The sequence below is a fragment of the Petromyzon marinus genome, chromosome 50 (genome assembly GCF_048934315.1).
Source record: "Petromyzon marinus isolate PM22_M1 ecotype Great Lakes invasive population chromosome 50, UKy_Petmar_22M1.pri1.0, whole genome shotgun sequence".
Lineage (NCBI taxonomy): Eukaryota > Metazoa > Chordata > Hyperoartia > Petromyzontiformes > Petromyzontidae > Petromyzon > Petromyzon marinus.
The window spans coordinates 4,948,986-4,975,047 of record NC_133716.1 but is presented as its reverse complement, the minus strand read 5'-3'; the positions used below and the strand labels follow the sequence as shown (position 1 = coordinate 4,975,047).

Genomic DNA, 26,062 nt, shown 5'->3' with positions numbered 1-26,062 from the left:
GTAGGAATAGGTTAGCCGCACGTACGCGAGATCGCACGAAGCCGAGGGAGGCCTGTAACGACACCCAAGTTGACAGGGAGAGGAAACGCATCATGACGGTTGGATAAGAGCCGACTTGTCGGCATATCTGTTCAGCGGGGCGGTAGGTAATGCCATACGGTTTAAATCTTGACTTAAAGCTTTCGTGACTGCAGTAATTCATATTCTTTGGGTCTTTCGGTAAAGTCGTATAGATAGAAAAAATAATAATACAATAATTAAAATTAAGTGAAAAAAATAATATTAATATTATTAAAAATTAAGTGAATAAAAATATTATTAATACAAATTTATATTATTACTATATTTTTTATTCACTTCATTTTTATTATTTTATTGTTATTATTTTTTTCTATCTACGTGACTTTACCGAAAGACCCAAAGAATATGCCACACGGTCTTCCTGAAAGTTGCGTTAAAAATGGCTCGTCGCTTCGCAGCGCTCGGCGCCCCGCTATAAATGGAGCTCCCGGCTTTAGACCGCATTCCCTGGATTCCAATCGGCTTGTTTTGTTTGAGGCTGCTGCTGCTGCTGCTTGCTGCTCCTGCCGAGGCTGACGCTGCCCGGGATGCGTGGGCGTGCTGGAGGGTGGCGTACGGGGAGTGGTGGGATAAGGCTCGTGGGTTAATCAGGGTAATTTAAAAAACTAGGCACGCACCCACAGGCCCGGTTCACAATGCGTCACTTGCTGGTGCAGTTTAATCCCCCACCCGTCTTGGAATGACATGGGGTGATGAGGCAAGGGTGTGTGTGTGTGCGTGGTAATAGGGAGCGGTAGTGTAGCGGTTAGCGCGCTGCGCGACAAACACGGCGGGGCCCGAGTTCAATTCCCGCTCACGGCCAACAACAGTGACGAATATTTCAACCGGCCTCAAATTACTACCTGGTGCGGTGTGTAAACATTGACAATGGGGAGACAAAGGCGGCCGAGCGTGGTGCTGGACACTCATCACCTCGTGCGCTGTGTCGGCTTTCATTGGTGCCATTCGCTAACAGCACTTGCCCCAATACTCTGCTAAGACTATACAGGGGATCTTTGTCTTTTTGCCGTGGCCGGCCTTCATAGGTGCTGCTCGCGAACAGAACTTGCCCCAAAAGTCTGTTCATGCTATACGGGGGATCTTTGTTTTTATAGTGGTTAGCGCGCTGCATGACGAACTCGCCAGAGACCCCAAAATCGATTCCCGCTCCACACGGCCAACACCAGCGACGATTATCTGAACCGATCCTGGGCCTCCCCCTAGGTCGACTATGCCTCAAATGAGTGTCTGGTGCGGTGTGTAAACATCGTCGCTTAGGGAGACAAAGGCGGTCGGACATTGTGCTGGCCACCCACCCCCTCGTGTGCCGTGCCGGCCTTCATAGGTGCTGCTCGCTAACAGCACTTGCCCCGACAGTCTGTTAAGGCTACACGGGGATATTTGTCTTTGTTGCTTTTCGGATAGGGATACTTCTCACACAATGAAGGTGTGGGAAACACCTGTATATGATGTCAGTGATGAGTGACAGTTTAGGGGTGTGAGTGAGCGAATATGTCAGGGTATATGAATGTGGGTGTGTTTGTGGTTGTGTGTGTGTTTGTGTAGAAGCGGGAGTGTGTTTATGGTGGGAAGCGGCGGTCTTGTGGTTAGCATGCTGCGGCCACGAACCTGTCGACCCGGTTTCGATTCCAGCTCACGGCTAACATCAGTGGCAAGTTATATCAGAGCCGGTCCCTGGCATTTCCCGAAGACGACCCAACAACACTGGTGAGCTTCTGGCCAGACCCACCTATCACATGCCTTTATGGACTTACTAGGGGCTCGCTAACAGAACCTGCCCCAACATTCTTCACGTGTGTGTGGTGTGGTGTGCGTCTTTGTCACTGTCTCAGTATCGTCCAGTAGTGGTGGGCATAAAAACACATGACTTTTTTATGTTACGTGTATATGCTCACGCATTTCTACCAAATATCACGTCCTATTCCACAGGTGTCACCGAGCCTCAAATGCGGCATTTAGTGTCAACGTCCGTCGCACTCGTTGTGGAGAAGGATTCAAAAATAATCCATGGCTAGAGTTTCCTGGCTTGGCTGCTGGCTGGGCTCCTCTCCACGCCAACGACAACTCTGGTGTTCGTGCCTGCGGGCAGTTGCCACCAGAGCCAGCCGTGTTTAATCATTACCCCTTCTCCCCAGCATTATCCCTCCCTCCCAGAATCAGTACATTGAAATCACCACTTTGTTGGGGTATTTCAAGCGGTCGTCCTACAGACACAACTTGCCCCCGTGATATGAATGTGGAATTTACACCCGCTGACCCAGGGGTGAAAACAGGAAATGAGCACCAATGCCACAATCCTCTACACCAGGGGTCCCCAACCCCCGGGTCGCGGACCGGTACCAGTCCGTGGCCTGTTAGGAACCAGGCCGCACAGCAGGAGGTGAGCGCACTGCGCACTTGTCTCAGTCACAGTGTTGGTAAGCCCACAAGCTAACCCTAGCCAAAATGAGTAAAAAACAAACGTCGCTGGAGAGCTTCTTTGAAAAGGGGGAAAGACCCAATGATGAACCCACCCCCACCACGGCCCGTGAAAAAATTGTCTTCCACGGAACCGGTCCCTGGTGCCAAAAAGGGGTGGGGACTGCTGCTTTACAGTACAGTATATAGGTAGAGTGTGCGGCCCTGCAAATTTATTGCTCACACCACTGCTGGCGGAAGGGCCTCCACTCGAGGGAGCTCCAGAGAGCTCCAGAAAACCCTAGAAGATACATTTGGCCTACTCTTCCACGCCAGTCAGAAGTCTGGGAAGATGTCGGAGTACACACACTTTGCACCCCAACACTCGCAACCAGTCACTCATAGACTGACCGTTCAAATTCTTGTGGTTGGAATCCCGTCTCTTACGAAATGTCTGGCAAGTGGCGTTTTGGCGATTTGCTCAATTGTTGGTGACTGCGGTCGGAGGGGGGGCCAGGGGCGAGGGGGAGGTGCAGGGGGTGTTTGAAAGGCGAGGGGATTCCGGCACGATAGCGCTCAAGAATTTTCGGCAAAAGGAAACATTCTCCACGACGTGAATTGGTCCCATTATCAGGGGGCATAAGCGGCCCTGCACCGGCTGAGTAAACTACGGCAAGCAAAACCAACAGACGCGGGGGAGAGGAGGCCCACAGAACCGAGGTCTGTGCCATCACCAGAGCCATCCCCTTGGGTGCACGGCAAATCGGGGCGACCGTCCCAGGCCCCGCGCTGTGGGGGGCGGAGGGGGGGGCACGCTTCGACGTCATGGTGTCAGGCTTGATACTTCCGGTTTAGTTTGACAGCCCTGCCCATCATCATCTCCATCACCAGCATCATCACACCATCATCGCACACAACACACGGTCAGTTTGAAGACAGCCAATCTGCTGCTCGTTGCTAAAGACTCAGATTCATTTCCTGCCGCTCAAATGAGCATCGAGACATTGGAGCTCGTCTCCTGCTTAAAACCCTGCAGAGCCAGTGCTGGACATTCCACATTCATGTGACGAGCAGTAGGGGGGGGGGGGGGGTGAATGTTCATAGGAATACCCCAGGCACAACACGCATCCACGACCCTAACACACAACCCAGAGACACAACCCGAACACACATCAGAGAGCTGCGCAGTAGCACAACCACAAAAACCCACACAGTGATACTGGACTGTGTGTTCAGACGAAACAGGAGGATTTTATCCACAACTTTGGCTGTCGCCTGATGACGCTGATTGTTGTTATTACTGGCGAAACGTCACGTTACTTGAATCTTAAATGTTGTGAGTTTACTCTCCAACACACCGGTGGGCTGAAGTAGTAACTAATTGGCGCGTTGTTTACGTGACGAACCTTACTGGCTGTGTCAGGTGGTGGAGGGTTACGACACATATATACTTACACGATCTAACCCAAAAACCTTTAATATGGATGTGGTGTGCTGTGTGAAAACAAACACTTTTGGGGTGCTGGTAAGACTGGAGGAGGTGGCACGTGTCTTGTAGCCACAGCAGCAAAGTGGTATACTGGATGTGGTCTGCTGTGTGCAGAAATATATTCTGGCCCGCTGATATGACTGTGATATGTGGCACAGGGGGTATGCCGGATGTCGTGCGCTGCTGGGTGTGGAGATATTTCTGGCTCACCAATCCAGACATTCCCAGCTGAAATGATGACACCCCTGGTGGCTGGAGACACAAATATTGGCAATGCTATATCGGAGGAAAATAAATATCCGCCAAAATGTAAGTCGGCTGTGATTGACTCCTCGGTACGTAACATAACTCTCCAGGCAACACTCTCTCAAGGTGTCAAGGGTGCAGAGCCAACGGTGCAGTAATTTGTAAGCGGGGAGAGCGACGGCACAGTGGTTAGCGCACGGCGCGATGAGCCCAAGCATTACCTGAAGGGAAAAAAAAAACCTCGACAGATTCATCGTTAACGCCACGGCCGCCGTGATGTTACCTTCCTCCCCTGGTATGCAGGAGGATGTGGGTTCGATCCCGACCCTGACATCGGTATATTTGGAGTTTGTATGTCCTCCCCGTGGTAGTGTGGATTTTTCTCCGGGTTCTCCGGTGTTTCCCTTCACATTTAGAATCAACATCACGCGTTTCGAGTATTTGGCTGCTGCAAATTTTATCGTGACAAGCCACTTCGTTGAGATATCATTTGTGATAGCCAGGTCGTTTCTGAAAAAAAAGCTATACAGCTCAGTGGGCCTTACCTGGTAAAATTAAATAAAGAGTTTGGTTTAAGTGATATATAAGTATATAATAGGCAACATTTTGGGCAGTGGCCCCTTCTCAATTGCACGTAAACAGAGGCGAGTAGAGAGACAGAGTGGATCATTAGAGTTGCTTGTTTACACCATGGGGCCTGATGACAATGACATTTTGAGATGTTTCCTGATGACCGGCTATTAAATTGGTACGTGATTAGTCACGTAACGTTCAATTCGCGGATGCAAATATAATCAGCGATGAATGATATATGGTCCTGTGTCTGTCCCCCCTCCCCTCCCCTTCCTGTATTACAAATTTAAGTACAGCTCTCCCTTGCAAAACAGACTCCTGGCCTCAACCAGCTTTTAATAACAATTATAACGATGTGCTGTAATGTACAGCCCTTCATCAATCCACAGCTGGAGCAGCGCCTCCCCAAGCCTTTCGGTCGTGGGAGTTCTTTAATTATACTTCACCTCACTGCTCATTGCTGATTTAGTGCACTGCGCCACGGTGGCGAGATGTTAACTACCTCGCCAGGTATACAAGAGGTAGTGGGTTCGATCCCGACCCTGAAGCCTGTATATTTGGAGTTTGCGTGTTCTCCACATGGAAGTGTGGATTGTTCTCCTGGGCCGCCTGTTTTTCCCTCCACATTTAGAAACACGCGTTTAGAGTATTTGGCTGCTGTAAATTTCCACGTGATGAGCCACTTCTTTGAGCTATCATTTGTAATGGCCAGGTCGCTTCTGAAAAATAGCTACATAGCTCAGTGGGCCTTTCCTGGTAAAATAAAACAAATTGTTAGATAACCTCGCGACACGGTTAACACCGACGGCGAGGGATAATCTGGACCGGTCCTGGGCACTACTACCCACGCTTTCTGGCATGAGGCCTGACTGATGGAATGAAGCAATGTGTCTCAATTGATCAGCAACACCAATTCCCACCCGCCCGCGCCCCCACCACCCCGACGCCCCCTCAAGGGCCCGCCTCTCACTCAGGAGCAATAATAAATAACGTTTCAGAGAGGCCATGAATTTCTCCTGCTCCGTGTGGAAAAGCTCCTCCTGGAGTCTGAACAAAGGAGGGAAGAAACCCCCATAAAGTGGGAAATTTACGGCTCCCCTCCCTTTTTAATCGATGCTTTCATAAGGATGGGCCCAGCGACAAGTTATTCGAGACACACTGCGCTGGGCGGTGCATGTTCGTGTTATTCGTTTTTACGGGAAGTTGTCAGTCCGCTGCTGAACGAAGGAACTCCCCATGCCACGGTTGGTTCATGTCGGAGCTGTTTGACCAGGAATCCAATGCGCTCTAAAGCTCTTTTTTACAGTTGTCCAGTAGTTTCACAGATATCCCCAGTAGATCATACTTCACAACGCTGATCAGCGAGGGCTGTTAGTTAGCCATTACCCCCAATCGAACCGAGGTTTCTGGCTTCGTAGCGCAGCGAGCTAACCACTTAGCCACCGCTCAACAATAAACATGCGATTATAATAAAAATGTACAGCCCTTTGTAAACCCACTGCTGGATGAAGGCCTTCCCATGCCACGCTTGGTTCATATGGAAGCTGTCTGACCATACTTCACCACGCAGGTCAGTGCGGGCTGATGAAAGGGATGTGGGGGAGAGTACCCAAGACCATTTCAGATATCGCTCCCCCAAACTGATGTTGGCCGTGGTGAGGAAACGAAAGTCAGGTCACAGGGTTCATGGCACAGTGCAATAACCGCTGCGCCACCGCTCAACCCGCATCGCAAACAAAAACATCACCCCCCCCTCCTCCTTCCTCCATAGTCTTTTGATGAATTTCCACGATTCTCGGTCAGCGATTCGATTTCAGAATCGGAGGAGTTTGGCCTACTCTTCTTGCACGCGTGCTCAAGGGATGCCCGTTGCACGTCACACATTTCTCGAGCCCACACTGCATGTGGCTATGATTAAAATAAATTACTGTACGTTTCACACGTAATCAGGGGCTCACGTATATAATCCGAACCATGTGAATCCACAGAGCTAAACAACTCCGAGCTTGGCCTTAAGCCACGGCAAGGGAGTCGACGGCACGGACGGCTGGGGGGGGGGGAGTTTCACACAGTGGTGGGAGGGGGGCAGCAGAGGAGTGAAGGAGGAGAGAAGGACTGCTGATTCGCTCATTTTTTATTTTATGCGGGTTGAAAATGTACGCTGCAAGTTTAATGGATTTTACATGTTCGTGAGCGGCTGCATATCACTGGCTCAAAACGGAGTCATGCAGGTTGGGGGAAGCTGGTGTTGCTTGCCTGCACAAAGACAAAAATCCCGCATATAGCCTCAACAGACAGTTGGGGCAAGTACTACACACACAACCACACGATATACAGGTGTAGAGCACCGTGTGGAATGTAAACACACAGGGAAAGACGAATTATTCACTCCATTTCCCCGCAGGGGATGTCCCCCTCCCGTGCTCATCATTCGGAAATGGACATCGTCGGCTCACCCAAGGTCAGGAGGGGTCATACGCAGACAACGCTGTGTGTGGTGATGCCACCGCAATTATAGCCATCGCTTTCTTCCTTTTGCTTACCAAGTCGCACACCCAATGTTCAAGGGCTGCTTCTGCAGTCTCAGCACACTCACCGCCATCCATCTGGCTTTAGGTCTTCCCCGTGAGTCGCTGACCTCTGGCGTCACTTCAATTCCTGTCTTGGTAGCCTTCCCTCTTCCATCCTGCACCCGTGCCCCACCCATCACAACCTCCTCTTCCTTACTACATCACCCGCACTTTCCTGCCACGTTCTATTCCTAACCGACAATTTGCTTACCCTATCGTCCTCCATCCTGCACCCGTGTTGTCCTTTCCCCCGCACCTCCAATTAATTGTAAGCACGGTTGGCTACGTACGGTGCGAAAGAAGTTCAACATACGCGTACGTACATTACTAACATCTGCATGTGGCGCTTGCGTGCTTGCCCGTTGCTGTAACGGGGATCTACATGGCGCGTGCCGTAGTCGCGGCGTCTTGCGACCGTGGCGGTGGACATGAGGCGCGCGCTGCTCATGTTCTCCAAGCTGCCGCTCGTGTGACCGGTGTGCCGAAGCTGCCCTGTCTACTGTGGGCAGGGTCGTCAGGTGTAGGTGGTGAGACATGGGGGCGATTTGAGCACAACAATCGCAGGAGGCCTGGCCATTGACTCAGAAAACAGTACAAGGGGTGCTTCTTTGACATCCTGTGTATTTGTCGGGAGGGCCGCACGCCAGGGGCCGCACTAAAGGCCACCAGGGGCCGCCAGTGGCCCCGCGGCCCTTGCAATGAAGAACACCGCTCTAGACATAGATCGTCGATGCAATCGGCCGTGGCCTATCCACTGCTGGATGAGGGCCTCCCCGACACGGTGTGCGTCATCACAACACCCACGCGCAGCCAGGAGAAACCAAGCGGCAGGTGACACGACACGGCCACGAGGCATGCCACAGTCAGCGGGTCTAAGAGATCTATACAAGACGGGTATAGCAAGGGATCTGGTATCCACAAACATTATATATGAGGGGTGGGTAACCTGCCGTGCAAATCACAGGCCGTATGCCATAATGTCACATCAACAAGCATTCCTGCACACCACCCAAACCAACTGCTGACATTTAAATGCGCCTGACCATTCCCGGTGAGAATCGGAATATGTAATTTATGCTGGAGTGCGATGGGCTATAAAATATTCTTCACAAATGTCCAGTATCAACCTCATCACCCGATACCATCAGACGTGTGCTGTGACAGAAGGCGCATTGCCCACGTCGCCCGTTATTTAAATGAATCCACAGTGTCAATCGAGATTTGAAGCTTTCGTGAGTCGTGACTGCAGGAATCCATTTATCTTTGCTTCGTTCGGTAAAGTCACGTAGGTATAAAATATTATGTTATATTATTATTTTATATTATTTTATACCTACGTGACTTTACCGAAAGAACCAAATAGTATGTAATCCACAGTGTGTTATTGACCATAGTGTTGCGTTGTTGTTGTTGTTGCTGTTGTTGTTGCTATGGACCTTGTGAAGTAAGCCAAGCAGGTTATTTGTGCCTGGACAGTGCTTGGATGTGACTTGCCACTAGCGTCATTAATATCCATCGGTATGCACGCGACGTACCGTTGAAACTTCCTTCACACCGTCAATTGCCAACCGCGCTTCCATCAGAGATGCTTTGATTAATCTACCATCCGTCACCTCCCTGGCCGTGACGTGCCCTCTAGGTGCCCATCAGGTTGAACAACATCGCGTTTGTGAACAACACGCACTCATAATTATCCCACAGATGGGTGGGGACGTGGGGTGGTTCATTACAGTACCGTATTTGTAAAATTCTAATTCAGCGCGGTTGACTGGCCATATATTTTAATTGTATTAGGCTATAATCACGTTAGTCGAATAATCGAATATATACTCGGTTGGAGTAATCTATTGCTTTAAGAATCCGAAAGGCCAAATACTAACTGTCCATAAGAGGTTTTTTTCCGGGTTAGATCGCGTAAATATTTAAATGTGTCGTTAAACCCGCCACCACCCGGCACAGCCAATTAGTGAGGTTTGTCACGTAAACAGAACGTGGCCAATTAGTCACTAGTACAGCACACCGGTGTGTTGGAGAGCCAAGCCACAACGATTTACAATCTGAGTACGACGTTTCGCCAGTAATTACAACTAGCTAATCAATGTTGTGCCGTCGCCTGTAATCCAACCGGAGTATGTCGGGCTGAGAGGCGAAGCGCGGTCACCGTTAGCCTCAGAGACGCCCGCACATCGCAAAATACAAAAGGTCAACCCCCTCCTGCCTCCTCTCGCCCCGACCTGGGTTCCACCTCACCCCTCACACACACAGGATGTGTCCACCTCAACCAGTGTCCACCTCAACCCTCACACCCGGGAGCTGTCCACCTCAACCAGCGTCCACCCAAAACAGTCCCCACCAGTGTCTACTTCGACCAGTGTCCACCTCAACCCTCACACCCAGGAACTGTCCATCTCAACTCGTGTCCACCTCAACCAGTGTCCACCTCAACCAGTGTCCACCTCAACCCTCACACTCAGGAGCTGTCCACCTCAACCAGCGTCCACCCAAAACAGTGCCCACCAGTGTCTACTTCGACCAGTGTCCACCTCAACCCTCACACCCGGGAGCTGTCCACCTCAACCAGCGTCCACTTCGACCAGCGTCCACCTTCATAACCCTTCTCCATCTCTCTCTCTCCACCTCTCTCTCACACACACACACGCGCGCGCACGCACAGGAGGCCGACGTCGTCCACCCACCCCCCCCCCGACCGGCGTCCACCCGAAGGGGTTCCCGGCCACTCACCCACAGCTCGGTGCCCCAGCTCATGACGACCGCCGCCCGTGGGAGCCCGAGCGCTGTGGGCTCGGCTCCTGCACGCGCCCCGCGTCCAGGGCTCTGCTCTCTCACTCCTCCCTCCCCGGTGTCTTCTTCGTCTTCCCCTAAGCTCCCGGGGCCCTTCTGTCCTTTTCAGCTCCCAAAGCGCTCGTCCGTACGTGCACGCGGCGGCGGCGGCTGAGCGTGAGGGGAGGTTCGGTGCCGGCTGCAGTCGCCCTCCTCCTCCTCGTTATCCTCCTCCTCCTCGTTATCCTTTCTCTTGTCTTCGTTATCCTCCTCCTCGTTATCCTCCTTTTCGTTATCCTCCTCGTTATCCTCTTCTCTTCGTTATCCTTGTCGTTATCCTCCTCCTCAGTTATCCTCCTCCTCCTCAGTTATCCTCTTCCTCCTCCTCAGTTATCCTCCTCCTCCTCCTCAGTTATCCTCCTCCTCCTCAGTTATCCTCCTCCTCCTCCTCAGTTATCCTCCTCGTCAGTTATCCTCCTCCTCGTCCTCGCTCCGTCTTCGCCTCACTCCTCTCCCGCCACTCTGCAGCACTGAGGGGCGGGGTCCTGTGTGTGGTGGGGGCTGAGGGGCGGGGTCTTGTGTGTGGTGGGGGCTGAGGGGCGGGGTCCTGTGTGTGGTGGGGGCTGAGGGGCGGGGTCTTGTGTGTGGTGGGGGCTGAGGGGCGGGGTCCTGTGTGTGGCGGGGGCTGAGGGGCGGGAGAATGTGAGGGGTGCGGGGGCGGTGGGGGCAGAGGGCGGGGAAAAGATTTCCCGCGCATGCGCACACGATGCTGCTTCGCTCAACTCTCGCTGTCATTCTTCCCTAACTCCGCCTCCACACCCCCCACACTCATTTGCATATCCCCCGCCCTCTCACTCCTTCTTAGGGGGGCATCACCCCCCCGCCCTCACTCCTTATTAAGGGCGGGGTTATCCCCCCGCCCCCTCGATCCTTATAAGGAAATAGTTCCGCCCACGTATTATCGCCCCGCCCATCTCACCCATTACTTAAATTTAAAAAAACCCATTCCCCCCCAATACCAACAGCCGCAATTCCGCCACTAAGTGACGGCGGTGTCACCACGGCGTCCGTGCCAGGCCAGGGTGCACTTTGAGGCCACACTGAAAGTCGTCGAAGGCTCGCTGGCCAGGAGATCACGGGACAAGGCCACAGGCGGCGCCACATGGGGTCGACTTGACTGAGGATTCTAGATTTGAAGCTTTCGTGACTGCAGATGCACCGAACCCGCTGCATTTTGTTTGTTTGCCGTCTCCGTTCGGCGTTGTGAGCGTCGCTCCTCTGCCCTCCGTCGTTGTTGGAGGGCGACTGACTCTAAACGTTCATTCACGAGCCTCCTCAGTCAGATGTACCGGCCCCCCCCCTCCCTCAATCCTTATAAAGAAGAAGCTTCCGTACGTCTTCCCCGCCCCACTCCTAATAAGGAAATAGCACCGCCCTCTTATTATTTAATGAGGGGGCGGGCGTACACTCCAGGAGGTTGGCGTGGATGGGTGGTGGTGGGGGTGATAGGGGTGGGGGTGGTGATGGTGGTGGGGGTGATGGTGGTGGGGGTAGTGGTGATGGTGGTGGGGGTGGTGATGGTGGTGGGGGTGGTGGTGATGGGGGTGATGGTGGTGGTAATGGTGATGATGGTGGTGGGGGTGATGGTGGTGGGGTGGTGATGGGGGTGATGTTGGTGGGGGTGACGGTGATGGTGGTGGAGGTGATGTTGGTGGGGGTGATGATGGTGGGGGTAGTGGTGATGGTGGGGGTGGTGGTGATGGTGGTGGTGGTGGTGGGGGTGGTGATGGTGGTGGGGGTAGTGGTGATGGTGGTGGGGGTGGTGATGATGGTGATGGGGGTGGTGATGGTGGTGGGGGTGATGGTGGTGGGGGTAGTGGTGATGGTGGGGGGGGGGTGGTGATGGTGGTGGGGGTGGTGGTGATGGTGGTGGGGGTGATGGTGGTGGTAATGGTGATGATGGTGGTGGGGGTGATGGTGGTGGGGTGGTGATGGGGGTGATGTTGGTGGGGGTGACGGTGATGGTGGTGGAGGTGATGTTGGTGGGGGTGATGGTGGTGATGGAGGTAATGGTGGTGAGGGTGGTGATGGTGGTGGGGATGATGTTGGTGTGGGTGATGGTGGTGATGGTGGTGGGGGTGATAGTGGTGGGGGTGATGTTGGTGGGGGTGATGGTGGTGATGTTGGTGGGGGTGGAGGTGATGAAGGTGATGGTGGTGAGGGTGATGATGGTGGTGAGGCCGCGTCTCAAAAAGCAACAGCGGCTCACTGAGACGACCCGCGAATTACAACCAACAGAGTTACAGCAGACTGGCGTCTTCATCCAGCAGTGCATAGAGAACGGCTGACGAGAGCACGTCTTTCTGTAGCCCCACCCCTTTTCATACAAACTTACAAAAATCGGCTCTTTTGACGATCCCCTGCTGGATGATCTCCCCATACGCGACAAACCTTACTAATTTTGTGGTGGCGGGTTTAGCGACGCATCTATGTTTACGCGATCTAAGGGGCCGTCCATAAATTACGTCACGTACCAAGTGGGGGGGGAGGGGGGTCAGACATTTGTGACGATGTGTGACGAGGGGGGCTTTGAGAAATGTGACGTCACATCAAAATGCGTAACTTTAAATAAATATAAACACATTCTACTTAATTAAACAGACTTTTTAATAAATGGTTTCTCCTACAACATCAGAGTGCAGCGCCACATTAAATACTCACTACAATGACAATAGTTTAAAGCGATTTGAAGCATGTTTTATTTGGGGGGGGGCAGAGCTTTGTGACGTCATATTTGAGGGGGGGTATGACTTTTTGTGACGCCGTGATGAGGGGGGGGGGGTCAAAAATCGTGTGACGTCATGTATGGACGGCCCCTAATCGAAAACGATACTTTTTACATTTTGACTTAAAACTTTCGTGATTGCAGGAATTCATAATCAACACAAGCGATCGTCTTCAGGAGGTAAAAAAAAAGACGATCGCTTGTGTTGTGATCGAAACGTCGTAGTATTTATTTTACTGTACTTTTATGATTATTTTTCTACGTGACTTTACCGAAAGAACCAAAGGATATTCATTACGTTTGACCATACCCCATCACGCTGGTGCAGGGCCGTCAACTGCATCGTGATTACCGGACCATGCCTGAACGCCACTTTAAAGTTTTCCCCGATTCGTTGAAGCTGTAACGTTCTGGGGCAAAGCCCAGAGCGTTACTGCCCGATCGGTAAACATTTAAACGTTGTTGAGCAAACGTTGGTCCAGCGGTTCCAACCATATGCCCATACGTTGACCCAACGTTCCACGTTTACTGGATAGTAAACATGTTTACGAGGGAAATATTCACATGCCAATTAAAAAAAACTGGCCATCAAATACATTTTATAATTCTCATCAGGCCCCGTGGTGTAAAGTGCTGTCTCTATATTTGCGCCATACAGAAGGGCCATTGTTCGAAACGTCGCCTATTGCATCCCCCCCCCCCCCCCCCCCCATTTTCAAGGCCACGATGTTATTGGCGAATGTGTTGAGTTTAATGCGCGGCAAATGGGATTACTTGCCGACACTTTAGCGTATAAAGTGGCAGTGGAGAGTGTGGTGCGACGCAGAGAATTGCCCCCCTGGGCAATGAGCTGTTTAATCCAATTAGCGATGATGGAGTGGGGATGGCGGTCATGCGCATTTCGTTTACATCACAAGCCCCAATGCCCCACGCTCTTCGCCTCGCAAAACTCATTGCATTCGTTGATTCTTAATTTCATAAGTGACCACAACGCACGGAGATGGATTTTTTTTTTATCATTAATTGATGCCAAATAACAGGTTGAATTTCTTGAAAGAAAAAATCACAAAATTGGCTTAGTATCCTAGGATGGCAGACTCGAACTAATGTCTCGGAATGGGCCCGATCTCCAACGGATCTCACAAGTCAAGCAGGCTTTGAAGCCTGCATACCTGTCAAAAGTGTGTGTGTGTGGATTTCTTAGATGGTGATGGCTTGGGGAGATGAGGACCGCTTGGGAAGGCCTCAATTCGGCAGCGGATAGATCATGGCCGATGACGACGGTCCTCAGAAACAACTTCGGGCGCCTCGGTGGGGGACTCTGATAATAATATGCACTGTCCTTGAATTTGATTGGTCCACACCCGAGACAGCTTTTTCTTAAAGACTAGGCTCTAAGAAAAGCTGTCTCGGGTGTGGACCAATCAAATTCAAGGACAGTGCATATTATTATCAGTTGTCTTTTTTGTTTGCATTTTGACTGCTTGTGTTGTGGTTATTGCAAACATGATGCCTTGAATAAAGGTGTCAGTTTTTGTGCCAGTTAAAAGGGTAAAACCTATTCCTACAATATTACTTATTCGGACATTTTTTTCTATATTACAAAAAAAAGTTTCACAAGGCACGTGCGCCATCCCCGGCATTTCGCATGAAAAGTTTTTTCGAAAATTATTTTGGCGGGAGCTGCTGACCATACTTCACCACGCTGGACGGCTGTTATTGACAATAGCCGGCGTTCTGTGGTCTTTATACAGAGCGCTGAATTGCCTGTCATTACGGTCAATTATGCACATTTATAAGCGTGCCATAAACGAGTCAACTGTTTTGTGTGGACAGAGTAAACAGGGCTGTTACTGAGCGAACAGGCTACCATTAATAACGTTTAATAATGATATTCCGTTCTGTCAAAACACTGCTGGATTAAGATCTCTCAATGCCGTGCCGCGGTTGTTTGACCATCCTCCCTCAGGTTAGTAAATATCACATGCGAGTTTCTCTCACCAGTGTCATGCATCGTGTTATTTTGGAGCGCTAATTTCCACCGTAGGCATTTTTGTTGTTGTTCACGACTCGTTTAGCGATCACAGACAACAGCCCCTCCATCGTAGCGAAAAATTAAAAGACGATTTAACTCCAAAGGCAGAATAACCGCTCGGGTATGTGGGATCCCCTTTGCGAAAGGATATACGTTAAAATTTCACCGCTCACACGTTGACCGAGGGAACCAAAAAGAAAAAAAGTTTGTTCTTTTTTTAATAAAGATTAAATTTCAGACAACACAGAAAGGTGGGTGGGTGCGTGGGTGGGTGGGTGTGGGAGGCACCTTTTTCAACAATGCATTCTCTTTATTGGTTAAAACACTTTGCAGATGCGCTCGACTAAACACAACTTCGAACCCTTTAAAACATCGCGAGACATAACTGCTGGAAACAAAGCTCTCTTCTTGTTGTGTTTTTTTGCTTCTTCTTTCACGAGAAGTTTTTTTTTTTAACTGGGGAGTAAAATGTGAGGCCACCAGCCAGGCTGCCTCCCATTATCTGCTCTTCACAGGTCAAGGGTCAGCAAGCTGCCCGGTGCCAACACGACTGCAAGTAAAAAAAAACCCGATCACTTTAACATGAAATTAAGACAGATGACACGCTCTAAATTCTCCACCCCATTCCTAGTCTACGTTGGTTAATAATAAATAAGTTCCATAATATTAATTGGAGAAATTATGTTTGTAGCGTCTGTGTTTTTGTTGTGGTCTTTGATGCGTTTTAACACGTAGGCTTTCACGACCAATATCATCCATAAGTTTTTTTTGGGTTAGATCGCATAAATGTCGTTAAACCCGCCATCACCAACTAGTAAGGGCTGTCACGTGCTGAAGCGAGTTCTACTCAGATTGTAAATGTGGCTTGGCTCTTCAACGCACGGGTGTGCTGTACTAGTGACGAATTGGCACGTTCTGTTTACGTGGCAACCCTTACTGGTTGGTGGCTGTGTCGGGTGGTGGCGGGTTTAGCGACACGTTCATATATTTACACGATCTAACCCCAAAAAAACCCTCTATTGTGGATGTCTTTGATGCGGCCTGTTCGCTGCATCACGGAACGGAGACGTCGACTGAACAAAACTGGCTCGATGGGAAAACACAATCTTCACGAACGCACCACAGGCTGCCGAATGCGACACTCTACAATTTGTGCCGGTAGATCTTTACGAGAGGGGGTTCTGGGGAAACCCGCCCAAATGTCAACCAGCCAACAAAGCACTCCTATAAAAGATGGGCAATAGACTCGCGCTGTGCACGAAAATTACCCCATCCGCTTTGTAAAACTATGCCGCCTTCCCACACCCCCTTGCCAGCAGCGATTCACTTCCCACTCCCCTTCGTATATCCCAACGCGCCGTCGCCATCCGTGGTCGAATATTCAAGAATCCATTCTTCTCTTTTTTTCAATAAAACTGTGAATGTAGCGGCCTCTAGTGGCTAGAGGGTGGTTGCATATATACACTGTATAAAAAGCAAGGATTGCAGCCCAGGAGGCAATTGCTTACGCCACTGCAAGCAGAAGCATCTCCACTAGAGAGAGCTCTAGAGATCGCTTCTAGAGGGTACATTAGACTACTCTTCCACGACGGATAGATGTTTTGGAAGAGTTTGGAGTACCCATACTTTAGCCCACCACACGCAACCAGATTTAGTTTTTTTGTATTTTCCTCAAACCTCCGAGTAGCACGGTCGGCCATGTACGGTGCTAAAGAAGTTCAATGTACGTACGCGCACACGCACCCATTTACGCTGCTGGGTGTAACAGAGACATGGGGATTTCAGAAACTCGCACCTTTGTTTTAACTGCGGTGCCGGGAAATGGAACCGTACCGGTGACCTCTGGATCGCTGACTTGTACGCCACTGTGGCAGCATCCCACATTCGTGATAGTTATATATGTGTGTATACAAATCTAAATATACCGGTGTCAGAAACATCGGCACGATGAGGCAGCAACTCCGAGAACCTGGGTTCCATTCTAGGTTGCAGTCGCCCGTGATTTCCCGCACCTCCGATAAGCACGTTTGGCTACGTACGGTGCGAAAGAAGTTTAACATACATACACGTAAAGGTTCTCGCATGTACAAAGTTGTTGGACTCAAGCCGGTCACCAATCATCAGCCACAATCAACATCCTTCCAACTATTCAACAGCATTCGTGAAATGCATAAAAGACCATCGCCCTTTGCACCGACTCCTGCCCCGTGTTCAAAAACGTGAATAATTGGATTGTAAGTGCGAGTAACGTCACAAGGACTGTATCAGGGCCATTTCTTGATCAGCTACCAAGACATTGTTACATCGCGTACGCAGACGGCAAACCTCGATTTCAAACGGATTGCAACACGTTTAACAGTAACGTCGAGTGGATCTTCTCATTGTGCACGCCACGAAGCCCTCGATAAATATTTGGCAAAACGAACACTTTTGTACCGAGATGCGCCTTTTTACAATCAAAGTGGCTGGGATGATCGCACACGAGTCTTTAATGTCTTTCACAATGAGTGAAGGACACGGTTAATTTGATCAAAGGTCAGACAATGCTATACACCTTCCAGTGTGCACAAGGGACGTAAGAATTCAACCCCGCGAGCGAATCTGTGAATTGTCGCAGCTCGCCGCCGCTTATTGAACTCCAAAATATATTTTTCGCCGCACGATTGCGGTAAATGGTCAAAAGCGGCATTTGGTGGTCGCAAAGGTGGCGGCAGTGGCCGTGGCACGCGGGGGTGCGCGAACGGGACGACGACACGCGCGATTCATCGCACGCCGGCTCGCGAGCTCGAGGATCGAATACTAATCGATGGATGTACGAATCCTTACCACAGTCTCCGGCGCGTTTCGCCCGCGCGGTAACACACGTTCAACATCGTTTATTGCCTGACAATACTGGAAAATGAAACATGGTGACGGACGAGGTTGTGTGGGGGGGGGTTGGGGTGGGGGCGGAACTAAAACAAACTATATTCAGCATTGTGAATGAGTAGACACCTAGAAACACCGCAGCCGTCACCTCGCTCTCCAGTGATTACGTTTGTACGACACTGCGAGGTGCATTAAAAAAGCCCACAGTTTTAATATTACAGTCGGATCAAAAAGTTAAAACATCATAAAACTCTTAAATAAGTTCTTTCCTCGTATAAATGAACGGACGAGTCTTGGCGCGAAAGTTCCGTGTCGGGCAAACGTCGCCCAAGTAACCCAAAGGCCTCTGCGCGATTTTTCTCTTGCTCCGTCAGCTGGCCGAATGCTCACGCGCATCCAACGCTATCGGAGGAATTCACCTTAGCAGCAGCATTAACACCCTCCGATAACACTCAATGAGTGGGCCATTTGAACCCACAGCGCTCTCTCCCGTGCGCTTTCGGGCTGTGCCACGCTTTTTGCTCGGCACGATGTCCGATGTTTCGCGACACGTGCTGGGGAAGGAGAGGTGGGGGGGGGAAGCTTCTTCACGAGGTGAATTAAAGTCTTCCAAAGGCGCCTCCGGCAGGTGGAAGGAAATGTCCGAGACGTCACGCGTCAAACGAGACGCAGAACCCGAGAACACGGGGGGGAGAGCTAAACAAGACAACCCGCGGATACCCTCGAGTAATTCGAACTCAAGCAAACGGCGCCCTCTCCCAACACCCCAACCCACTCCCCCTGGCTCCCCCCTTTGACGCCTCCCTCCGCTGCGTCGTTAAAAAGAACCCGCCATCGCACGATCGCGCGGGTTTTTAGTGTAGAGCGATCCATCGTTGCTCACAGCTTCTCCTTCTTAAACCTGCCATTATCGAGTTGGAGGCTGCAGACCCAGAACGCACCGTGTCCTGTATTACGATCTGAGTTTATACCAGTAAATGCACACACACACACACACGCATTCTCACGCACACACACACGCACTCTCACGCACACACATGCCGCACACGCGCGCGCGCGCACACGTATGCAAGCGACCGTAACACTTTTCAACCAATCACATGTCATCGTCGTCGTCCCCCTGCGAGGACCCCGGTTGGGTGGCTGCCGCACTGCTCGCGGCTGCCTGCTGCGCCTGCAGAGCCGCCTGCTGCATCTGAAGCCACTGCTGCTGCTCAATCTCCGCCTGCTGCTGCCTTGCCTACACGACCACACGAGAACGGGGGCACAGAGGTAATTGGTCACTGCCGAATAATTCTTTTTTTAAATTACAAAACAACTCAACACGTTCCTTAAATAATGCTTTCCGAGGCAGTGACCAATTACCTATGTTGGTTGTCAGGTTGTTTTTTCCACTGCAGACGCAGAGCTGTGCCGCTGACATCACACGCAGCGAACGACTCGAAACGTGCGTAACGTGATGCGGCGATGCCGTGTCCTCACGGCGTACCGATTGACATCATGCGCAACGAACGCGTTGTTAGCAGCACCCCTGGCCCTGCTTGGCCTCGAGCCGGATTCAGATGTCTTCGTGAATCACGGTTTGGTTCCGGCTAGGCTCGGCAAAAATTTACAGCGGAACACCGCCCATCCCCGTGAGGGATTTGGGCTGTCTTGGCTCAGATGTGTCAGGGGAAAAAATAGGTATTTTGTGTTTATGCCTGCCTGCCTACTTACCTGCACCAGACTGTTGGGGCAAGAGCTGTTAGACAGCACCTATGAAGGCTGGCACGGCACACGAGGGGGTGGGTGGCCAGCACCACATCCGACCACCTTTGCGTCTCTCTCATGGCGATGTTCACGCATTTTACCAGGTACTCGTTTGAGACCGAGTCAACCGAGGGGAGGCCCAGGACTGGTTTAGATATTCGTCACTGGTGTAGGCCACGAGTGGGCATCGAACTCGAGTTGCCGGATTTGAGGCGCGGCGTGCTAACCGCGACACGACCGCTCCCCGCGCACACACACACACACACACGTGTACACGCTCATCACCGTACCTTGGCGAAGAGCTCCTGCTGCTGGCGCAGGAGCTCCTCCTCGGGTATGCCGAGGTTTTCGAGGCGCGAGCTGCCTTTGCGCCGCTTAAGCGCCACCGTCTTGCACTCCTGCAGCACGGCCTTCACCTCGCCTATGTAGGCGCCGAACCCCAGGCTCTCCAACGCTGAGCGCGAGGGTGGTGGTGGAGGGGAGGGGCAGCAACACGTCAGGACATGTCGCGATGCTCGCAGACCCACCCCGATAACTACGCTACCACGTGGGGATTTCTAGGTTGTGCCGTACAGCGGTCCGAGGAGCTTCTGGCGGGCGGAGCGAAACGTCGGACATCGTGCCCGACGACACGCGGCACAATACGAACACACTCGGGACACGTGCATTTGAGAAAAGATGACTTGATTTAAAAAAAAAATAACCATCAACTATTTTTATTTTATCAGGTAAGGTCCACTGAGCTATATAGCTCTTTTTCAGAAGAGACCTGGCGACAAATGATAGCTCAACGAAGTGGATCATCGCGTGGAAGTTTATAGCAACCAAATACTCTAAACGCGTGTTTCTAGATGTAGATGTAGAGGGAAAACCTGGAGGGACCCAGGGAAAAATCCACACGACCACGGGGAGAACATGCAAACTCCAAATATACAGGGTCGGCATCGAACTCACCAGGCGACGTAGTTAACATTTAGCCACCGTGACGCCCCAGGAGGTTACACTAAAAACTTAAAATTTAGCAGAAGAAAATCGCTACGGCCCCGATTTGCGGGCGTCACCTTTGATGACGTGCTCCGGGGAGATGGTCTTCTTCTCCGACTTGTTGCAGATGTCGTTGGCCTCGGAGGAGATGAGGTGGATGAACTCGGTGCAGCATGACACCACGAGTTCACGCGCGTCGTTGGCAACGCGGACATTGGGCAGCAGTTCCTTCGCAGGGTGACGGGTGGTGGTGGTGGAGGGGGGGGGGTGGGGATGGAACCCAGACGGTCCACGGTGAGTAAATAAGCCATGAACGAACAAATGCCACTCTGTAGGTTTTCATGGTTGTGCTTACGGGTTATACCGCGTGTCGCTTGGGAGCTACGTCCCGATGTCCCGCTTCAAGTGCTGGGAGCTAAGGACCGGTGAAGCTCCCCCAGCGCACGTCAGACATCAGGCAGAACACCGGACATCACTTCATACGTACATCAAGCTGAACAACACGCAGTACAACTCGAAAACACAACAGATGAACTGACCAAGTGGATAAAACCGTTTCTTAGACACTTACACCGGTCAAAATGAACATCAAGTCCCCCGAAAATTTGTGCCACTGGGTGAACAGATATTTGTTCCCACCAACAAACACCTGTTCTCAACTCCATGTGTGCGGGTTAAGCGTTGGAGGTTAGGGTTAGATTTCCGTGTCCATATACAACCTGAATTTTTGGGATCTTTTGCAAACTGAAGGCACAATGCCCCAGCAGGGAAGGGTCCGTTTCACAAGCGGCTGTCTGTGTGTATGTGTGTGTGTGCATGCTGCTTGTGTTCCAAGCAGCTTAAGGCCAGACCTTGATGAGTTTGTTGATGGCTGCGCGTGGGATGGTGAGGTCGTCATCGGTGCCGCTGCTAGACGCCATGTCTCCTCCCACGCTCCGGGGTTCTGCTGTCCCTCCACGAATCTCCCTCCCTTCCCCTCTCCTCCTCACGCACACTCTGCGTCTCCTTGCACCTCTGCTTCAGTCTCGGTCAGAGCAGAACCGTTCCCCAGATGCTCGTTTCTTTCTTAAAGAGGTGATGATTGATGGCCTGGTCTTTGCTTGAATGCCACAGCACTGTTAGAAAATAAACAAAACATCAAATGTAACAAACATTCCCTCCATTAGCGCAAATGAACTTATTACATTTAGTGGTGCTAATTAATTTCAATCCTAAAATGGAAAATTACAAAATCTCCCAACAGTGTGCGGAGACTGTGGTCACAAGAACAGACCATGGAACATAAAACGACCGAATGCCGGATTCACAAATACAGGGGTGGCATTTTCACTGGGATACACTCCGCTACTCCCGACACAATTATCTTGCTCAACCACATCGATGTCACAGCCGTTGATCTACAATCATCAATATCGGCCAAATAAGATTTGATTCTTTCCGAGCAAGCGCTGGCGAGTACACAGCACTCCGCGCACCAATGGCAATCCGAGTTAAAAGTGACAAACAAACGTGGAGGTGAACCTCTTCAGCGTTGGTGGCCCTCAAACCAGCGAGCGGAAATTCCACGTTCCCATAACGGGAAGCAGTGTCAACACAACCAAGCCTCTGTCAACTTCCCACAGAGCGTCGCTCATGTCCTTGACCCTGGAGGGATGATGGATTGAGCCTACACCGGCGGCAGTGGTGATGTAGCTCTCGAGTATGCAGGCGGTGTAATTGCACGGCAGCCTACGGGCGATGAAGAGTTCCACCAGGGCACGTGCTAACTACGCAACGTCACTGCCTGACCAAATATGAACTCCCAGAATGCGTCAAGTGCCCAAATCGCATCTATTTCAGGGGGTGTGTTGGCAGCACTTGAGAAGCTGCAAATACGTTGCCGCCTTCGTCATTAACAACGCCTAACAGTTAAGTAAAACATTTTCTGGTGACCAAAATTTATCTTCGCTCCGGCGTCGTGAAGTTCAGTGCTTTGGGATGCGTTGTGCATGAACGACACCGCATACGAGAAAACTATTTATACCGTCATTACTGTTCTCTGGGCTCTCACTGGTGTCAGATGCTTAAGTGTTCACCGTCACCTTAACTGGTTCGTGTTGTGTTTACCTCCGTAACTTTGATCGTGTCTGTCCTGTGTGGCGGGTAACAAGAGGCCAGTGCCGAAACATCAATTGCTGTCCTGTGTATCTATTCTACGCCTATGCTCCAGTGGTGAAGTATGGTTAAATAACCCCCCTGCACGACCTGCATAGTGTGGGGAGACCCTCATCCAGGAGCTTGTCGCATTGTTCATCCTTTATATCGTCAGCCATAATCAATCCGCGCCCAACCGCCTCATCTCCCCCAGTGCTTATGCTTATACACACACCGCACCAGGTACTCATTTAAGGCTGAGTCGACCTACAGAAGGCCCGGGACTGGTTCAGATTATCGTCACTGGTGTTGGTGGCCGTGAGCGGCGCGCTCTGATCGCTACACTACCGCTGCCCACAATTCATCCATCCACCCACACACGTAAAGACTCATTCACTCACCCACTTACCCTACCCACCCATTCACTCACCCACTTACCCACCCATTCACTCACCCACTCACTCTCTCACCCACTCCCTCCCTCGCACACTCACCCACCCGCACACTCACCCACCCACCCACTCCTTCACCAAACCACTTACCCACATACTCACCCACCGGCTCGCCCTCTCGCCCACCGGCTCACCCTCTCACCCACCGGCTCGCCCTCTCACCCTCTCACCCACCGGCTCACCCACCGGCTCACCCTCTCACCCACCGGCTCGCCCTCTCACCCACCCATACACCGACCGCGAACTTCTCCCATGGTCTATTCTCCCCCGCCCTCCCACACCTCCCGCCAAATTGTGACAACCTCGCTCGATACAAGAGGCGCGATCCTTCTCATGAATTACATTGAAGAGTGCCGTCTGTTGCTGGCCGCCTGAGTGTTTGGGGCCTTCGCCTACACGCGTTAGACATCGTAGTCCACACGAGCACCGCGCTGCCGAAGCGCGCACGCCATTGGCTCGAGGCACCCCGCGTGACAGCGCGCGGACCAATCGCGGCCTGGAACGTCGCGCAACTCGCTTATCCGCATTGGGGAAATGCAATCGCAAAGGAGCGTAGATTGATAAGTGTTCAATATGCAGCGGTGCACAAATATGCGAACTTAACACCAGCACCGCTAACTCCGCCTTATAGAGAAATACAACAGGTGACGTTCCGGGCAATGGTCCTTCTGCATGGCACACAAGAGAGGCCAGAATAGTAAAGTTTGCAGACCACCCCCACCCCCTTCCCCCTCATTGTAGGCACACCATATACACTAACGGGGCACGGGCATACGTTTAATATTAAAGTGAGTTTAAAGCTTTCCCGACTTAACGTTGAACGAGCTACCGAACTCACCGTCTCTGTCCATCCGTGACATTTCTAAGAGCGTCCCCCACCCCGCACATCGCGCGCACGCGTCTCTGTGTGTGTGTGTGCACTGTCTCCCATCTGTTCTTATATCGTAACCATCCACACGATCTTTATTTTCTCTCTCCGATACGAACGCGAAGGACCCATTGCCCGAAACCCGTCGCCGCTTACACATTCCGTTTATTCCTCCAAGATGCCGAGGAGAACACGACGACGAGGAAATGTAACGCGCGTGAGGAAAGCTCTTCCCACCGCGTGTTCTCAGGGACGGAACACACACACACACAGGGCTCTCCACGCACCGTGGTGGCTTTTCCTCCTCTTGTTTGCTCGTTTTCTTTCGTCCTCCTCGTCCTCGTCCGCCGCCACCTCGTCGTCCACCACCTCGTCGTCCACCAGCCTCCTCCTTCGTGGCTCCGAGGTTACCGGCGTCTCGCGCGAGGCGGCCGCGATCCGGAGACTCCCGCCGCCTGCTTGGGGCCCTGCGCATGCGTGGGGAGTCGATTCCATTTCCCCACCCCCCCCACACACCACCAAATATTTAGTTTAAATGTTAACGATTCATGGATCGATTTTTTTTGCCCAATTTATTACGGAATAATCTTAGCTCTTTCCCTTCAACGTGACTTTACGGAAAGAGCTACGAATATGAATTACTGCAGTCACGAAAACTTTAAATTAAAATTATTACGGAATATCTTCTTTGGTTCTTTCGGTAAAGTCACGTAGAATGAGAATATAATAATAAATTGATAAAATAAAATAACAATAATATTCTCACGACGTTTCGGCCACAACACAAGCGGCCTTCATCAGGTGAAGGGACGAGACTGTCTGGTGGGACTGGTAACTCCAGCGCTGTCCTACCAGACAGTCTCGTCCCTTCACCTGATGAAGGCCGCTTGTGTTGTGGCCGAAACGTCGTGAGAATATTATTGTGTTATTTTATTTTATCAATGTATTATTTTATTCTCATTCTACGTGACTTTACCGAAAGAACCAAAGAAGATGAATCATTGCAGTCACGAAAGCTTTAAATCGAAATTTATTATGGAATATTTTATTTATCGGAATGTTTTTTTATCAGAAGATTGCGGCTGTTATTCCAATAAATTATTGATATTCCAAAAAAATATTACTCTAATAACAACCACGTGGAATGTCAAAACGAATCGAATCCAAATAATAATAAAAGCTGGATCTTTGTAACACCTTCTGACATCCATCTGTTGGAATCGATTCCTCTCAATCGGTATACAACAGCCGCGGTGATGTCACAACAGCGCTTGTGCCAGGCTAGGTGCACACAGAGGCACACCGCCTCCTCTTAGGTGCAGGAGGAGGTGTTTCAGTTTAATTTATTTGGTATAGCCCTGTGAGCCATTCGGCTCTTGAATCGGGTGCAACCGCAACAAACAAAAAACTAAATCATGAACAATAAAACATCTTAAAGTGACTATGTGACTGTGCAAACAGAAAATCCAGGAAAAAACAGCAAAATATTCCTGAAAAAGCACCGTACACCAACGCTGTGTGCAAAAATCCCAGTGGGATGCAAGTCAAACAACAACAACAACCACAAGGCAACTTAGATTAAGGCCATCAGTCTAACTCCGTAACTTTCTAACCTGCCGCAGACCAATATTATCCAGCAGTATGTGTTTAAGCAAGCACATTGTACCGGTTTAGTCCACATGGGTCTAACCAGAATCAGAATATTTATTGATATGGGAGGAATCCGATGAGCTTCAAAGCTCTTTTTCACAGATGTCCAGTAGTTTTCACAGAGGTCCAGTAACACTGGTCTACAATTATTTAGACGTCGTTTGCTTCAGAGATGAAATGTGCTGTCATGGATTTTGATGTGCTGAATTAAAATATGACACTTAAAACAACTGATTGGCTACTGTTCCCATGATATTTAAGTTTTTAAATTTTGTCAATGTATATTGTGTAGATAGTGAAGTTTTACTCATAAATTGTAAACCTATGTCTTTTCATGTGTTTATGGTTGCTTTACATGATAACATGTCACCTGTCCTGTTCATGTAACACTTAAAAAATCA

The 26,062-nt window shown here is 50.7% G+C and overlaps 2 protein-coding genes across 7 annotated transcripts in view; both read right to left on the bottom strand.

The window, feature by feature from the left end:
* Positions 1 to 10,684, bottom strand: part of LOC116953199 (formin-binding protein 1-like) — a 76,453-nt gene extending 65,769 nt beyond the window's left edge. For 3 of the 5 annotated variants that reach the window (XM_032973155.2, XM_032973158.2, XM_032973159.2), the window contains exon 1: positions 10,099 to 10,682. In XM_032973155.2, the coding sequence (XP_032829046.1) occupies positions 10,099 to 10,122 (24 nt within the window). In that variant the 5' untranslated portion in view covers positions 10,123 to 10,682. Of the gene's footprint in view, positions 1 to 10,098 lie in introns of all 5 variants that reach the window. The other 2 variants (XM_076074812.1, XM_076074813.1) reach the window with 1 other exon arrangement.
* A 4,474-nt stretch (positions 10,685 to 15,158) lies between these two features.
* On the bottom strand, positions 15,159 to 24,522 carry DR1 (down-regulator of transcription 1). 2 transcript variants are annotated; one of them, XM_032973177.2, is made up of 5 exons: positions 24,299 to 24,522; positions 21,410 to 21,673; positions 20,636 to 20,786; positions 19,865 to 20,028; positions 15,159 to 19,065 (listed from the first exon to the last, which is right to left on the bottom strand). In XM_032973177.2, the coding sequence occupies exons 2-5, from the start codon at positions 21,476 to 21,478 to the stop codon at positions 18,922 to 18,924; spliced, it is 528 nt and encodes a 175-aa protein (XP_032829068.1). In that variant the 5' UTR covers positions 21,479 to 21,673; positions 24,299 to 24,522; the 3' UTR covers positions 15,159 to 18,921. The 2 variants fall into 2 exon arrangements, with proteins under 2 accessions (XP_032829068.1, XP_075930926.1); XM_076074811.1 differs by lacking the exon at positions 15,159 to 19,065 and adding an exon at positions 19,107 to 19,482.
* Positions 24,523 to 26,062: the final 1,540 nt, after the last annotated feature.